The sequence below is a fragment of the Etheostoma cragini genome, chromosome 1 (genome assembly GCF_013103735.1).
Source record: "Etheostoma cragini isolate CJK2018 chromosome 1, CSU_Ecrag_1.0, whole genome shotgun sequence".
Classification (NCBI taxonomy): Eukaryota; Metazoa; Chordata; class Actinopteri; order Perciformes; family Percidae; genus Etheostoma; species Etheostoma cragini.
The window spans coordinates 29,570,654-29,589,855 of NC_048407.1; the positions used below are offsets into that span (position 1 = coordinate 29,570,654).

The 19,202-nt window shown below is 40.4% G+C and overlaps 1 protein-coding gene across 1 annotated transcript in view; it reads right to left on the reverse strand.

The window, feature by feature from the left end:
* LOC117943336 (tyrosine-protein kinase CSK) overlaps positions 1 to 19,202 on the reverse strand; it is a 49,075-nt gene that overhangs the window by 8,839 nt on the left and 21,034 nt on the right. The window contains exons 2-5 of the mRNA XM_034869417.1: positions 11,484 to 11,567; positions 8,059 to 8,172; positions 6,967 to 7,079; positions 1,451 to 1,670 (exon numbers count right to left, since the gene is read on the reverse strand). Of these exons, the coding sequence (XP_034725308.1) occupies positions 1,451 to 1,670; positions 6,967 to 7,079; positions 8,059 to 8,172; positions 11,484 to 11,498 (462 nt within the window). The 5' untranslated portion in view covers positions 11,499 to 11,567. The remainder of the gene's footprint in view (positions 1 to 1,450; positions 1,671 to 6,966; positions 7,080 to 8,058; positions 8,173 to 11,483; positions 11,568 to 19,202) is intronic.

The following is a 19,202-nucleotide window of genomic DNA, read 5'->3' on the forward strand; positions in this document are numbered from 1 at the left end:
AGAAAGCAATATGCCAGATATACACGAGGAAACACAAAGAGACAAAGAGAGAGAAAAGGAGGGAGGGAGGGAGGGAGGTGGAGAAAGGAAGTGGAGGCAGAACCAAGCCTGGAGGGTGTGAACAAGAGAGTGAGAGAAGGATAGAGAGATGGATAGATTGTGGGTGGCTGATAACAAGAATGCAGCAGGGATGTAAATGGTCCCCGTGCCAGCTGGCACATTCCTGTCGTCCACTTCCAACGCCCCGCAAGGCAAAGAGATGAGGTCCAATTAAAAGTGTGATAGCCGCCAATCCAGCTCTTCTCTTTATCCAAGAGGATGAAAGACCTCTCTCTTTCTCTCTCCTTCCCTCTGCCATCTTGCCTCCTGTCTTCCCCTCTCCACACTCTGTCCTTTTATTGAACCGGTTTTCCGATAACAGGCAGGGAGGGAGAGGATCAGACAGCTTTTCGAAGAATGAGAACATGTACATGAGTCTGATGTTTAGGGAAACTCCATGGGGACACTGAATGTGCGTGTGTGTGGGTTTTGGGTTAACAAAGTTATGTAATCATGATTGATTGGTTAAATTTCACTAAATACTAGCAGTGGGGGAAAAAAATCAATACAGCACAGTATCGCAAGCTAAATAGGATAGGATTTTGCAGCAATGAAATTGAAGAGAAATTTATAAAGTTATATTTTTTAGATAAAACAGATGTTGACAATGTTTACTTTAGGGGACATCATTTGAAATTGGGGAAAAATTTGAAGTTAGAAAAAAAGGTAATAAATTGCAGAAGATTGTAATATGTTTCAAATCACGATATCAGGCAAGTATCGTGATGATATTGTATCATGAGGCCTCTGGTGAGTTCCACCTTTTTCTAAATATTGACAACATAAACACTACTGGAAACAAAATGAAATGTTGATGAGATAAGTTTCTGGGGATGTGTCTACAGGTACAGGGTATATGCAGGGAAAAAAATAAATGTAATACCTTTTAAGACCTTTTTTAGGACCTTTTCAAAACATTTAAGATTGGAATGGCATGTTTTAGAATTGCATTACCTTCTTTGTTAGAGCATGTGAGTGTTACATACATATACAGTATGCAATTTACATTGTGTGCTGGTAAAACTTTGACTCAGAGGTCTCCAGGGACTAAGTTATGAGGAGGATGCAGTATTTGGCAGAGCTGGTTTTGAATGTCAGTGGTCAAAGGTTTCATTTTCTTACAAACAACTCTCGTTACACGCTCTGTGCTTCAGCAGAACACTTCGGGACTTTCAGTCCTCACTATTCTTCAGTTTAAAGACAAACCAACTAATTAGCACAGATAATAAGTGGCCAATTATCATTTTCATCTGCCAGACAGAAAGCCAAGTGTATTAAGGGTATAAAGGGTATGATGTGATGAAAAACAAAATAATAGAAAATGGCAGCAATGTTCTCTGCTGTCTCTCACCTCAACCAGCTGCATGAGATTCTCAAAGTACTCCTCTTCGTCAATGGTGAGCTTGCCGTTGTGGTAGATGATGCGGTAGTGCTCCACCTTGCCGTCGCAGCTGACGCACAGGGTGTAATCGCCGGGATAGTTGGTGCTCTCCCTCACCAGGAACAAGCCCGTCTCCGGAGGGTAGAGGAGCCGCTCGGCCTGCTCCCGAGTTATCTTCCCATGAAACCATCTGCGAGGAGGGAAGATGGGCAGAAAATCAATGACACAATGCGTAGAAAGAGGGAAAAATAAGGAACAACAACAACAGAGAGACAGTGTGAAGGAGAACAAGGAATGAAAAGGTAGAAAAAGTGAGAGGAGAAAGAGTTGAAGAAGGAGGAGACAGTCAATCAGACATCAAAATATGACAGGGACAAAGAAAGTGAGGAAAGAAAAAGGAAAACTGGTCAGGGGATTGTTTGAGGTTCACAAACGGACGTGTAATGCTTGCATGCTCACACAGACACAAACACATACACACAAGTTGATGTAACCAGTGTTGTCTTTTAAAAAGACGATTCTGATCCATGTACAAAGATACCACATGTGGAACACAACTAAAACCCCCATCTGCTTGATGTCAACATCAGATAGGCCGAAATCCTTCAACAGTTCCTTCCTACAACAGATCACACAAGTAATTTTTCACTACGCCTGCTTTGCTCGTTTGCAACTTCAAACCAACAGAAGGACCCACTTCCATGTATCACGGCCCACAGCCCTCCTCTGAAATGAGAAGTGAAAAACAAAAGTGTGGCGGCAGCAGCAGCACTCGCAGTCAGTTAGGCTCGGGCGGAGCAGGGGTGGGGCTGTCTCGACATGAAACCAAACAGGAAACATGGTGCGCGCGCGCGCGCACACACACACACACACACACACACACACACACACACACACACACACACACACACACACACACACACACACACACACACACACACACACACACACACACACACACACACACACACACACACACACACACACACACACACACACACACACACACACACACACACACACAATGCATTACCTTTTTTCCTTTCTTTAAACTCCTGCAGGGATGAAAAAAAAAACAAACTGTTCTGCTCTGAGAACAAATAAAGCTCTTGCTTTGCTGGATCTATGCCTCGCTAAACCCTCATCATATGGCCTGGTGGATATATCTATAGGCTACTAATGGTTGGATTAGGCAGCTGCATAACAGTATCCTTGTTTTGAGCCTATCCTGGTTTGGATTATATTCAGAATAGTACATGGAACACAGAGAAACCTGGTTATATATCTCCCTGTTTACATGATCCTGATCGTACTGGTGGGTTCTGATGGTCTGCTGGCTGTTTTCCTGATTTGTTAACATCTCAGCCTCTTATTTATGTATTGAGTTACCTCAAACATGAACAGAGTTTGTTTTCTGGGTGTCTGAATGCCGCTGTATGTAGTAATCTGCTCGATGCTTCTCTATCTGATCACCGGTGACAGAAAACTAGAGCGACAACAAATTTCACAATCTGCATTGCCATATCAGACTTGATAGTCAGAAACTAGGATGAAGTGTTTGCATGTGTAACGCGCATATCTGGGATACTCCAAAACCTGATCATAACCAGGATATTGTCATCTGCTGCTCTTTACAAATCTCTTCTATGCACAGAAATGATCTTTCCTGTCGTTGGGTATTAAACAGCAAATTGATTGTAACCTGTGATCTGAAAATGTTCAAGTGTAAAGTAGGGCTGGGCCAGAATCAGATATCACGATATTCTTGACCAAATACCTCGATGTCAGTATTGTAGAGTTGACAATTGGTGCTTTGATAAAATATCTTCACAATGAGATTTTAGATAAATAATCATAAATAATGTTAATATAATTACTTTGTGGTGAAATGCAAACAATAGAACAGCTAGAACAGCCTGATAAGTTCAGAAAATTAAATCTCTTTATTGTAACTTAGCACTTAAATAGACAACACTTATTTTCATATTCCAATATATCCTAAATCTAAGACGTTCTCTATTCTAATATCACAATGTTGTTAAAACAATATATTGCCTAGACCTAGTGTAAAGTATCTTACATTTTACAATAAAAAAGAGTTCAGACTATGACTTATCTTCTGCCTCTACACACCCGGGGTCCTACAAAACCTCAACCACACAAAAGTGCACCGTATCCCATCGATCTATGTCACTTCTGTGTGAAAGGTCGTATTAGCGGCAAACTGTAGCAGCCTACAGGGTCTCTCTATCCATCTTGGCTGGTGAAGAGGTGGTAATCAACGGCTATAATTGATTTAGCCTGCTTTCCCGTGGCTGCCTCCGTCACTCCCTCCTCCTACTAAGACAGCAGAGGCCCTTGTGGCAAAGCAGCTTAATACGGGTTGAGTTGATTAGATCAGTGTAGGCAGCTTCTCCGATGGACAGCAGCTCCTTAACTCCCACTAATCCGAAAGCAAGCGCCGAGCATGGATGGCCTAGAGACACACATAGCCCTTTGGTGGACACACACTAGCTCTTCAGTCCGCAGCATTAAACTGCAATTTAAACTGATTTCTTTTTTTAAAGACAGTAATGTAGTAATCAACTTGGTGCGGACAACATTGAAGGAGGAAGTAGGGCAGCAGGGTAAACACCCCAGCCTTCTTTAGGGTAGGTGTTGTTATAAGTGGCGGCCACGTGGTGGCAGCAGAGAGAACAAGCTGTTGGATGCAAGTGAGGCGAGGACTGTATCCCCTGCTGAGTATCAACCAGTCAGGGCGCGAATGGGGACAGAGGACCACAGCTGAACCCTTATGTAACCCAGAAGAGAGGGAGAGGTCTTCCCTGAGACATCTGTTGGTGATTCACATCGAAATCAACAAGTCCCTGTGGGCTCCAGAAGGACGGCTTCTGATGACTTTATTGTTTTGAAAAAGCACTTAACTATGCAGTGATGTCAAGGGCAGCAGTAGGGAGATGAGGGCAGCAACACTAACCATGCAAAATGTTTGGGAGTCCGTTCATTCCATTAAGTGAAATCAAAGTAAAATGAGTGAAAAAGAAAATGAGGTGACTGATTTCTGCAATCAACCGTTAATATCTGTTGTGCTCTTTCTCTACAAAGGAAAACATTTATGAGATACACATACTGTGAGGAGAGTTTGGTAACAGCCGTATGAATTCATGCTATCGCTGTTGGGTGTTTGCAAAGCCTTCATAGCTGCACAAGGCTAATTTCAAATTACTGCTGAGCCTCTTCTCACACACACACACACACACACACACACACACACACACACACACACACACACACACACACACACACACACACACACACACACACACACACACACACACACACACACACACACACGCACACGCACACGCACACGCACGCACACGCACGCTGGGTGACCCTACTACCATGTTCAAAATGGTGCCGACATGTAGTATGAGTGGTGACTAAAGGAGGGGTTAAAGCTTTCAGCAGCAGTTGATGAAGTAAGACAAAGAGGGTCAAAAGTCTATTTAAATGTTTCCTGCCGTACCAACAGGATGCAACGGTGGCCTACCCTCAACTCTATAAGCACGGCTGAACGAAAGACTGACATGCTTATAACTGATCTCTGTTTTTGAAGAGACACCCACCCACACTCACTTTAGGGTATATAGGATTCATCGTGGGATTATAATGCATGGATGGGTCATCTTAGTCAGACAAGACAGCCCCAAATATTCTCAAGACGTGTTTCTTTTAGGAAAACAAGAGGGCCAATCAGAAACAACAACACATCAACTAAACAGTCTTTTCTGTAAAAGCACTGCACAAGAAACGCAGATATACAGTGCCAGTGAAATGTTTGGACACACTTAAACGTCCCATGGCATGACAATTTCACTTTATGAAATGTTTTAACATTACTATGAGTTTCCCTAGCCTGCCTATGGTCCCCCAGTGGCTAGAAATGGAGATAGGTGTAAACCGAGCCCTGGGTATCTTGCTCCGCTTTTGAGAAAATGAAAGTTCTGATGGGCCGAGCTGGAATCTTGCTCCTTATGAGGTCATAAGGGCCATGATTACTTTCCCTTTCTCTGCTTTGCCCACCCAGAGAATTTGGCCCACCCATGACAGAGATACATCCTGTCTTTCAAACGAGCAGAGTGGCAGTTGGCCAAGGCCACACCCCCAACCTCCACCTTGCCCCCCCCTCCTTAAAAGCTACAGACTCAGAAATGGCATAAACTAAGGAAAGCTCATTGTGGGACTGGCTCTAGTGGCTGTAATTCTGCACCGAGGCTGAATTTTAGGAAAGAGACTTCAGATATGGTATTAGGGTATTAGGGGACCTTTAAGGCCTATACAAAAGCATCCCATGAGCACAATGTCATCGGACCTTTAAATAAGTATGTTTAAAGACTGGCTCTGACTTTACAAATGCTGCTATATTCATTTCAATATAATTGATGGTGATGGTAAATATCCCCTTGTTATAATTTTGAATGTTCTCACATCTCTGAAAAACTCATTACACTCATAAAAACTAATTTCACTAATCTGTGAGGTTTGAATACTTGTTAATTATTATTTGAAGGATGAACACAAAAGCTTTGGCAGCCTTCAGATGACAACATCTGATAGTTATGTGATGATACTGCGGTAGCCTGTGTGCTCTCGGCTTTCCTGTCTCGCTTCATTTGCATATTCCTTGCGTTATGTTTTCCTCTTTTTCAAATAGCTGTCATTTCAAAGAGCCTGATTCAAATGTAGTGCACAGCTGGTCCTGGCACCGTTTGTAGTCAGACACAGACAATGGAAGACACAGTACAAACCAAAAGACGGAATTTCCATCTTTTGATGCTTTGCCTGACTTCTGAAATCAACCCTACATTTTTCCTTCTCACTGCAGGGAATAGAAGTGAACAGAGGTACGACAAGATGTTCACACACTTAAAAAAAGGAACAAGAGCACATGGGGCAAAGCTGTACAAGACTCAAAAATATAGCTAAAATTGTTATTTTGATTACTGCTGCATGCCATCGTCTTTACTTTGGCATTACGTATTAGTGGTTTCCCAGAACGTTCTTTCCAGAATACTGTTGACCTTCTACAGTTATCTAACAAAATGGCCAACCATTTTTTATGTGTGAACCCAATTAACGTGTCCTATTTATATTTCAAACATAATGCTTGAGAGTGTGTATGTGTGAGTGTGTGTGTATGTATGTATGTATGTATGTATGTATGTATGTATGTATGTATGCTTCAAAATGAATACATACAAGAGACATCCAAAAACACACACACACACACACACACACACACACACACACACACACACACACACACACACACACACACACACACACACACACACACACACACACACACACACACACACACACACACACACACACACACACACACACACACACACACACACACACACACACACACACACACACACACCCCTTGGGTTTCTCCTCATTAACTCTCTGGTACTTACGGCATAAGACTGAGCTTCCCTCCAGACTTGACTCCTTCCCTTTTCTGGACATAGTTAGCCGGGATGGTGCCCTCTCTGCCCACTGTGTTTCTTGCTCTGTACCAGTTGGGATCCTGAAACAGCCAAACACACAACAACACAACCTTAACACTGGTGCTAATGACTGAGGTAAGCTACAAAATCATTTTGTAGGTGAGGATCCACTTTAACGCCACTGTTTCAATAAGATAATTGTGGCCATTGGTTATTGCAAGCAGTGGTGGCTGCTGTATATCTGAAGTAGGAGCCAGAGAGTGCCTCTAGGTAAAAGGAAACCCAGTGACTGGTGCTATAACGCTATTTTATTAAATTACGGTATGTTCACTGGGATCTCAGATATTTTAGATACCAATATATTGTTAATGTAGCTCTTTTTTTCTGCCTTGTGGACATACAATATATTTTGCTAATTGCATGACTGCAATTGTTAGCAGCATGCCAGTTGATATATTTACCTTTCAGGATATAAGCATTAGGTGGAGAGCTTTTGGTTGTCTTTAACACTTTAACGATTGGTCCATAATCTAATTTAAATAATAAAATAAATTAATATGAAACTACACATGGCTTTCAGTTAGTACTGTTATTGTTGGCTCAACCATTTCAGTTAAGCTGTCCTTTAACCCTGGAAGTTACTTTCTGAGACATAACAAAAGTGAAATATGAAAAATAGTACAGGCAACTTTAGCTATACTGGTGCTGAGGTGGGTTGTGTTCTGGAGGTGACATTAACTTAATTGAGGAATATTAATTTGGGTGACAATGGTACTGCTTTTGTGACAGTCCTGTAGACACTTTTTTACTTTAATATTGCAATTTCAAATTTCCAGTATTCAGCACATGGTCATTAACTGGGGAACATATACTTTCTACATGTATATAATAAGGGCCTTACTGTAGAACCTCATAAAGAAGTCCATTCAAATCTTTTGAAGAATTAACTTTTGGATCATTCTGTGAATAATGATCATTTGACCAGGACAGCAGCTTTGGGCGTTAATTTAGGACAATGTGCAACAGTTCCAACATATTCAGAGCCATCTGCCTACTCACCCGGGTGGCTCCGATGATGGTCAGTACATCTCCTTTACAGAAAGGCAGGTCCTGTTCGTTGGCAGTCTGGAAGTTGTACTTGGCTACACACTCTGAACCAGTTGACCATGGTGCCTACATCACATAAGGCAGAAAGGAATCCACATTAATCACAGTGGTGTAACTCAAGTTTAGTACGAGGAGCTGAACTGACAGGTATTTGCTACATATAACAGAGTAAAAAAAAATAGAAGTAACAAGGTACTGAGGGAGGACGTGGAAATAATTCAATGGCTTGCAAATTCTGACAGTGACATTTTTGTTCAGATAACACCACAGCCTCTCAGCAAGAAGGTTGCTTTTCTTCAACATCGCAAATGACATGATACATCGTCCGTTGTCAACGTGTTTACTCTGTGCAGTTAGCTACAAAAAACTCATCAAATAGTCAGAATAAACACTAAATTGACTCGTAACAGCTGTTCACGTAACCCAACGCAGAAGTTAAAATGGACGTTCACCTAGACATCTTTTCTGATTTTCCCACATATGCCACCAATGTATTAAGTAATGGGTAAAAAAGACAAAATTTAACATGGATGGAGGCATGTCACACTGGTACTATTATAAGCACTACAAACTTCACCTTGCCTTTTCAAAACACACATGCGTACTGGTGTGGCACAGATACCCGGCAATAATATCTGTGGCCGCACATGCCTGTGTACCTTTGGCTCTACACACCACACTCAGGCTCGTGCATTAAGGCTAAAGAGCACGAGCCTCAGTGTAGTGTGTATGGGACCGCGGATCTGGAACGTGCTTGCTAAAAATTTAAAATGTTGCATACTGTCAGCATCTTCAAGAAAATAAGGCTGAAATGCTTATAACACATGATTGTTGATTATTCAACAACATGAGTTTAATGTTATCGGGCCCCTTCCAAAAAGCTTTTAGTAGCTTATTTGGGGTCCTAAGTATGATCATTGTACCTTCTGAAATTGTGTTTTAATGATACGTTGATGACGTGTGAATAAACAAAGTAAACTAAAGCTAAACCCCCCCACTTCAAAGTCAGGTGGTTGCATACATCTTAGCAAAAGGTGGAGGGGACCACACTGCCCCACCAAGACAGAGAGCGGGAAGTACAGAAGCAGCAAAGTCAAGAAAGAAAAGAGAAAATAAATGTTTTCAGGCTGGTCGGAAAACTGTTATACCACTAAACAGCTTGTTGTAATGCCTTTACTGTATGCTATAGAACCCACATAACACCTTAGTATCACCTTAAGGAAGTAGAGGTAAAACTGCAGTATCTTCAAAGTAAATGTGTTTCACCTTTCTGGTCTATTTTAGTCTGTTTAGAGAAATAACTTTATTTTCATTATTTACAGTCGATAGCTCCCCCCCACATGATTTTGGACTAATCCCTACAGTCCAAGGTGACTGACTGCCCTTTGTCCCATGGCTGCTGGGCCGGTCTTTAGTCTCTCTGTGAACTCTTAGCAGAAATAAATAAGTACATGAAATGAGTTATTAAAATATATCCTATACACACAGCTGGGTAAACTTTCACCTTCATTAATCTTATTAATCTGTTTGTGACCTTATGTAATTTCCGCCCAACTATGCAGAAGTCTAAATGAGCTGCAAAACCCTGAGTGTCCTTTAAAAACTAAAATAATCGGTGCTCTCTGTGAGGGGCATTGTCTGTTCTCTGGCTCAAATTAAATGAAGTCATTATACCACAGTTGCGGCCTCGGATTGAATATTTCTTGAGAGGCTAGCTGCGCTCATCATCAGTCACTCTGAATACTGTGGAAGTGGCAACCACATGTCTAAAACACAAATGTAAAAGACAGCTAGGATAAGGAGGCTTGTTGTATTCAGTCTGCACTGTTAGATCGGTACGGTGGGTGGAATGAGAAACATAACACAACTGAGTGAATGAGATGAAATGAGAAAGCCAGAGTACAAAGCAGCAGGTGTGAGTAAGCGGGCAAGCTCTTTGTACAAGCTGCTTTATTCCTGACAACACACGGTGCAGCTGAATGTGTCTGATGCAATGTGATGCAGTCTAAGTCAATACTACACGATGAGTTTGGACTGACATTAATTTCCATTTGATCACTTGAACCAAATATTGTTGGTGATATTTCCGTAAGGATCTCTAGTGATTTAAAATGTAGCGAAGTGTAACACACTGGAGCAGAAAACCATGGGCTACATTTAACTGGAAGTTGCATCCACATGTTTTAGAGCCAACATAGGCTTCCCCTCTGTGTTCTTCCTTAAAAGGAAAGTGACACTAATTAGTCAGTTTTTTTTGGAACTAATGACTGAAAGTTTTAAAATGGCATATACACGCAAGTGTCTCTTGACCTTTGGGTCACAGGTTGGTAAGATGACCAATAGGTAACATGGCTGCCCCTCAAAATAGTCTGGTCCAGAAAAAATAGTGATGTGACAAAACCATAATGCATAAACCACAGTTTTATGTCAGGTTTTGAGGCTCAAATAAGAATAATTGTGATATGATTATTGATTACGTCATTACAACATTAATTATTAGTTGCAACTAAGATTCACTGTCAAAAACGCAATGATAGGGCGCCCAGATAGCACAGTTGGTAGAGCGGGCGCCCATATATAGGTTTATTCCTCGAAGCAACGGGCTCGGGTTTGACTCCTACCTGCAGCCCTTTGCTGCATGCCATTCCCCTTTCATGTCTTTAGCTGTCCTGTCAAATAAAGGCCTAAAATGCCCAAACATATAATCTTTAAAAAAAAAAAAAAAAAAACTAGGAAGCTAGTAAGAAGCAAAAGATAAGGAAAAAAACGCAATCATTGTAACATTGCCTGACTCATGTGTAGGACAATATTGAATTCTCTCATTCTATGTGATCACACTTCCAGAAGATTGTAACCAATTCAAAATGTGTAGGTGGAACCCAACCTTGATCTTTTTAAACTCTAAAAATAATCAACCGTCCCCTGACTGTAGTGGAGGACTATGGTGTGATGGATGAAAAACAAGCCGGATCAATAAGGACATGTGAAGGCACGATGGAGGAGAGAAAGTAATCCTACTTTGAAGCTCGCACTTGAGAAGCATTAGTTAAACAACTGCGACAGTCAGGTAATGTGAAACCCCTAGAACCGAGCCAGGCACTTTGATGGATGCGTTCTCATCGGCTATGTGTATTACAGTGATACGTTGCTACAGATATGGGTTTCTTTCAGCACCCCTGTGTCTTGCACGCAGTCTGCATGCACGTTTGTGTATGTGCATCAAAACTGAAGCACATTACAGGAAGATATTAAGGCCCAGTGGTATGACCAAAAAGGTATGCCGTACTACAGCCAGACCAATAAAGGATTTTTAAGGCTGATACCGATATGCCGATATACAGTATATATTTTTTTAAAGCAGTGCATGCTTCACTTACATGCATCCCAGACATGATGAAGGGAATTGGGCAGCAGGTGTCCTCAGGCAGGAAGCGGTCAGTGTTCAGCTAGTACCATCAGAGCTGTAACAAGAAAAGAAAAGCATTAAAAATACAGCAAACACTTTTCTTTTCATAGGCTGAATGCAAGCTGTATTCTGAAATTGGTACACTTTTTTGGGTCTTTCTCTACATTAGAGACCAGGGGTGGGAATCTCTTGGCATTTCACGATTCCATTCCGAATCAGAGGCAAACGATTCAATTGTACAGTTTATCAAAGAAAAATGCATCAGTTTTTTTATGTACATAACCATGCTTGGTTTCAAAAAAAAAAAAATAGGCTACATACAAATCTGAGTTTGTTAGATTTTAACACATACAGTATTTGTTGCACACAAGTTTTAATGAAATGTTTAGTCTGAGGTTTTGATTTTGTAGCCATTCCATGATTAAGCCTTGAACATGCTGAGTCACCTTCTCTCTCTCTGCCATGTCAGAAGCTCAGTCATGCTTAGAGGTGGAGAATCGGCTTCTTACAACATGAAACGAGATGGTCAGATGTAATGTGATAAAGTAGATGAAACAGCCCAATGTGTTTTGCTTAATTTTTGTATGCACAGGTTAGCTTTTAGATCATGTGTATATATACAAAATGTCATTTTTGTGTTCCTTTTCACCATTTGTGTGTTGTTTTTTGCACTCTTGCCTAAACTCTAAATTGTTATCCATTATCCTATCCTCTTTTAGTCACTTTGTTTACTGATTTATACATATCTGGAGACAGTAACCTTTAAATAAAAAATAGTATTATTACTACTTTTAACACTTGATTAATAACCAGGTGCTATACTACTTTACAATGTAATGTCACCCTGGCTGTTCTAAAACCTCAGGCTGTGTTCAGAATTGAGCATCAAATTGTTCTAGAAAGAATCGCAATGTATCTAACAATCAATTATTTTCCCCACCCCTACTAGAGATAATGACGGTCTCTTGGTCATTGTTATAAAACCATAAGACCTGAAATAGTTATGACATTCCATATTTGTGTATCTTGACATGCACAGCCTGTAAGTCCACAAAAAGGTCCCAGGAAAGTACAAGTAAACAACCACACACTGCTTCCCAGGCAAGTAGAAGACCAACCAATTCAAAGCATCTGGTCTGCAAATTACCTTTTAGTATTTCACTTCTACATATTCTACTTCTACAGCTGGAGTGGGTGGTATCACTGGTATAAACATAAAAAGTTGTAAAATGATGTACCATGATATGGATTTGGCTATAATTTTAGTGTAAAAAGCCTAATGATAACATGACATAAGTAGGGCTGGGTATCGTTAAAAAAAGTAGCGGTGGCGGTATCGATACTAATACTAATACTAACTAATACCGTTTCTTTGGTACTGCTTCCTGAATGATTCTTTTTTAGACAAAGATGTTATAAAATCTATTTAAAAAAAAAAAACGAAATAACAATACAGCACACATTTATCTTTTTCATCTTTTACCTTCTACTACGTGAGCCCCTCTGTGCATCACATGGCTTTTCCTGCATATCTCTACCATGTGTAACGTTAGACAGCCAACCACCAGCATTATTATATCTTGGTAGAAGCATGCTGCATGCTCACTGGCTCATTGACATTGATGCGATCTACTGTTGTTCAGTGCCTAAAAAGTATTGAAATCGGTACCCAGCTCTAGACATTAGTCCCCCAGGGCGATCATTGAAAAAGACAAAAGATAAGCTGCAATGCAAAAGATAAAAGGAAATTTGTCAGTATGTAGAGTATGTGGAATAGTCGAAAATAAGCTCAGACTCCCACAAGATAAAGTCACTGTTTTGGAAAGCCATTGGTGCAAATACATTAAATGTACCTTTACTGTGCATGTAAAAATATGGTGCACATGCAAAGTGTTAATAGATGTTATGAAAATAAAATGGATTGATCCTGTAACAGTAAACCACAAAACAATGTAAAATCTGTATCAACAAATAATTTCTTCCAAAAACTCAATAGGGTTACCTTCTATGTTTTACGTAGCATGTATTGTATGTATATTTCATTGAAGAAAACACATTTACTGCAATTGTAACTTATATTGCCCATATTAGAATATGCCGGATATTAAACCGGAAATGAGTAGAAAGCAAGTCTCTGGTATTTGTACATCTTACTTTTGCAGCCAAAAACTGGTCTTTTAAAGGTAACCTTAATACAGTGACAAGAAAGCGAGAGAGAGAGACATACAAACAGAGGGGGGGCGGAAAAAGTGATGTGAGAATTTACATTATGTATCTCAGTATGCAATGAATTTAAAAAGAGCCCATCTTTGGTTGGGTGTGTGCAACCCTAGCAGAAGTGTAAAAGTGTGTAGCTAAAAGAATGAGGGTCTGCATCTGTCTACAGGTTTACACACAGTATACAGCCCCCAATCTTTGTGAGTTCGGGGGTCTTTTTGTGTACTTGGAAACGTGTTTTTATGTCTTTTAACTAACACACACACACACACACACACACACACACACACACACACACACACACACACACACACACACACACACACACACACACACACACACACACACACACACACACACACATCTTGTAAACAGTGGTAATTTGATGGCAGCCTGCAAAAGATGACAACTGTTTGAAGGTGTAACAGTAACTGAATTTAAAGCATCTCAGTTCCAAACGAACAGGAAGTTGAACTGGGGAGGGAGGCGAGTCAGAAGGAGGAAGTAGATGACACATATTTTCCAGTGCTTTGTATGAGGGGAGAGGCATTAGATGAAGTCCAGTGAGCATGGGTACTCGGATTGCTGCCTTCCTTTGGATCGACTACAGCCATCCTTAACAAAGTCACGTCAGAATAGATCAATAAACACAGTGAACAAAGCACTTGAACAAAATGAGAATAATTCATCACATAATTTAACATCTCTCCTTCCTTTGATTTCCCACATTTCTGAGTTGTATGCAATTAATAAGAGCCCATGGATTTCACATTGATTAGCCACATCTGTTTCAAGGAAAGGGACATTTTGGCCACTGAATGTAAGCCAGTTGTTTTCCGCTTACAAAAGAACCTCAGTGCTCTGTGTAATTTTAGAGCCATGAAAATGAGGCATCTCGTTCAGAGGGCCTAGCTGCTGGCTAGCATGCTCCTTGAGAGCATCAATGGCCCAGCTTCACAGCAATGAGATATCCTGTGTTGAAACAGGAAAAAGCCTTAATTGCAGATCTGTATGCAAACTGACAAAGCCAAATATATCCAAGGCCAGGCTGCTCTGCTGCACCCAGAGGGCCCCCGCTTCTTTCCCTTTGCCATTCTGTACGTTTAGAGCAGCATTACTGCAACAGAGCAGCGCGGCTCACCAACCCACAGCCACACTAGCTGGCCAATAGAGTAGAGAGACAAGCGAGGGCTATTCTTATCTCTCGTCAGTGCTGAGGAATGCCTGTAAGCTATTCAAGAGCTTCAGCATAACACTGTTCACATCGCTCTCCTTAAGTTAGTCAAGAAATAGAGAGAGGGGCATAGAGCAGAATTAATCATTTTAGAATATTTCTATTAAACTAAAACATGTATTATCATCAACTATGTGCGTTTTTTGTAGTGTAACATCTGGCTTAAAAACTATTTATAGTGGTTAAATGGGAATAGGCTACAGAACGTGGACTACACAGACAGACAGAGCGAGAGAGAAAACGACTCCCATAGTCCTCCTTGGGTGGTAATATGACTTCACCGCAAGAGGAAAGTAAACAGTAACCCGTAACACTAGGCCTGCACCATTAATCGTTAAAAATCAAAGTTATTTAAAAATTAAATTGTGAACAAGATCGGCGATTTTATAATTTTTTTTGAATGAAATGTATTCAATTATTTATATGTATTTTTTATGACTTGATTCTTTTTTAATTTTACGAGCCAACTGCATCACAAACACTACTACTCGTTTGTGAGTTTTAAACATAGACTGTATAAAATAGGTTTCTAAAGCATTCCCAAGTGATGCTCCCCCTTCTCTTCATTGAAGCCTCTATGTGTACAGGCTTGTGGTGATGGGCAATGTGCTATAGGTGTCAAAAAAATATTTATATTAATATATACATAAATCTATATTTGGTACGGTCAATTTTTTTTGTTATGTTTCATGTATGCAATAAACATCGCACTTCGCGAGAAAATAATTGTGGCAGAGAATCGTGATATCAGCTCTAAGCGTAAAAATTGTGATTCATATTTTTCCTTGAATTGTGCAGGCCTAATGTTAACTACAGTTACTTCAGGGAAGTTTAAACTGTTTTGGTCCCACACTGTTGATTTAAGGTGCATTTTTGGCCGATATAAGTCTGGAATGCCAGTTCCCTCGGACATTTTTACTGCTCCTTTTCTTGACGCTTCAGGTCAGTGGTTTTTACACACAAATCAAACCAGAACGCACCATGGCGCACACTCTGAGCGAAGCGCTTGCATAAGGAGATTGCACACTGGTGACTCGTGACATTTGTGTTCACAGGGAAACAATGCAGGAATCAGGATACCACATATACAGTAGTTTCAATAGTTCTTACGGTTACAAAACCGTGAGAAATTGGTTGATCCTGACATCCCTACTGCCAACTCTTCATGGAGTTTCTCAAAGAGAAAAATATGGTTCCAAGACCCATACTGAAAACAAATGCATTGTGATACCATCCATGTTTGATGCTCAGAGGTAAGGTGTAGATACTCCACCAGGTGTTATACTACTGTATAGTGCGATGTCACCCTGGCTATGTAGAAACCTCAGGCTGTGTTCAGTCCAACAATGGCACTGCAGATCAGGAAGTCTAGTTTGAAGGTTTATCAGACGCCAAGATGCTGCGCAACAGTTTATATATCCCTTTAAACTCCATTTTACAACCCTGGGAAGTTATACCGCAGCGATGACATGCTCTTCTGTCTCGATGTCTGTCATGTAAACGAAATTTGCAACGGTGCAAGGTATTTTACACATTGTGTGTGTGCTTTAGACCAATTGGATTGGCTTAGATTGAATTACAAAGCGTGTCTAGGCTAATGTGGCTCTGCATAGTGGCAGTCAGTTGTCAGTCGGCCGTTCGTTTACATTTGCCAAAATTAATCAGGCGCCTTGGATTTTTTGATGCATTGGTATTGTTGATTTAAACAATGCCTAATAATTTGTATTCTAACAATGATAAAAGCAGTAGCTGAGTGCGTGACACCAACACTTTAATCTTCGTAATAATTAGTAAATTCTCTAAATTCTTTCTTTATATGGCAAGGTTACACTTCAAAGCATACATTTAACACCCACACACACACACACACACACACACATAATTTTCTCCCATTGTGCAACAGGAGATGCTGGTGACTGTCATGGCAACACACAGTAATGTAACAGCAGGTTTGATAACAGACAGTATTATAACCGTGTGTATCTTATGTGCCATTTTCATTATAACTACTATTGTATCCACTTAACTGCTTGCGCATGTCTTTGTGCTCCATGTGGCGCAACCTTCTGCACCGAAACTGCTTTGATGAATCTAGATGAGAGTGATAATGTGAATGTGGAGTGCTGCTGCTCTTCCACTATCTAGTTTGTCATTTTGGTTTACCACATCAATATTTTACTGTACTGTGCAGTATCCCTGCATATTCATTACACGAACAAAGCAATGATAACTTTTGTTTCCGTTCTACACCAACATCCATAATCCTAGAGCTATGCTGCTAGTGGCGTATGTATATAAAACTGTGTAGGTATATCTGGGGCACTTATCTGAACATACCCTGTGAGTTTTGTGATGATTGGCATTACGGTTGCTGATTTGTGCTCGTTTAGTATGTCCTTTCAAAGTTCATTGGTCAGTATCTTGAAAAGTATTTGAGATATGGAGATTCTATATACAACTTTTAATAAACTTTATCCATTGATAATTCACTGAAAATATGGTGGCAATCTGAGCTACGGTGTAAAAGGAGCTCTCAAAAATGTGTTTTTCAATAAATTCAAAATATGCTGAAAAATGTTCTAGGCGGACCTCAATGGTCCTTGAGGCTTTTTCGTAGAGCACATTCAGCTGTGCCTGTGTGAGCAATTTCAAGTTAATCAGATTTACGGTGTGGAGGGCGTGGCCTTTCAAAGTGTGCTTCGTGGTTTGAACCCTAATAATAACTAAAACAGACAAACCTAGAAGAGAGAACCCCTCTTACTGTGTTACATAGCGCCCTCTGGTGGACAAACTATGAAACGCCAACACTCATAACATGGTTGACCATCCATACTTTTATTTTTTTAAATAAAATTGTCCATTATAAATGCAGATACCAATAGATTGGGAAAAGCCTAATATCGGTACGACAATATATTGGTAGGGCTCTAGTTCATTTGGGTCTCTGCTATCACTTCTTTTGCAGCGGAGTTTGATCTCATTATGCAATTTGCTTCTCTTCCTTTATGTAGGTGTAATTTGTAAGAATTTACACATAATTTTACTTAATTGTGAAGGAACAAATTACACCACACACAAGCTACTTTGACACTGGATGAGAGACTCACTTTTATCCGGTGACAGTACAGACAATGATGATAGAGTAATAGCACATAATTCACAATTGTTAGCACTGCCACAAAACTAAGCTCATCTAGAGTTTTAATCACCCTCTCACAATTATGCAAATCAGTCTCCCGGTTCCTTTTCAATGGAGGAGATGTACCTCATGATGGAGTTATGAGGCTTCCATCTTTCTTTCTTTATATATAATTTTGGACATTTTTCTAACACTCTCCTCCAGCTCTTATTTGATGATTTAGAGAAACCCAACACTGTTAGTACTAGACACCATGTACAAGCAACTGTGAGAATGTTTAGGTGATTGTTGCTCTGTCAGCTTTCTCTGGACAAATAAAAGCTTGAACAGAAATCACCAGAGAGGGCTGGTGTTTACCTGAGACGGCTGTTGTCAGTTTCCGAAACTACTGTGGCAAAGCCTTGTATAATGTAAACCACAAGTCTGGGCCAAGCAGGCCCAAAGCTGTCAACAGATTACGCTCCTACTTGCAGTCTACAAGAGGTTATAAAATTCTACTTTCACTTTGGGTGACAATTTACCTTGGCTCAGATATGTCTGTTCAAATCAGGATGTCATTAGTTGTGCTGATTTACTGAGTCAGCGTTGATCAACACCTAACCCTAACCGCCACACTCAAAGGACAGCATTATATAAAGTAAAGCGGTAAACAACATTCCCACCAATTCCAAGTCTGGTTAGTCAGGTAATGCAACACAAGAGTTATGTGTGCTGCAAAGAGAGCACTATACACACACAACACAAAGTGTTTTTTTACATTTTGTGCACATGTGAATGGATTAAGGTAGCATTCAACATGACCACCGACATCATGTTGTACCAGATTCATGTCTGCCTGGAAACGTTTTGGTTTCTGTGGCTGACTGATTTGAAAATGTGAACCTAGTATGTTAAAAGGACTTCAGGTGCAGGCACAGAGCTGGATATTTGCTCATACAGAGTTTAAGATCTGCTTATGGATTCCTAAACATCTCATACAGACTTATGATCCGCCTGCTACTGCAAGGCTGAAGAAAACAGGCCTGCAGCACTCAATTAGGCCTCTCTCTACAATCATACATAATCTTTAACTAAGTGTAATATAGTTTATATATATATAT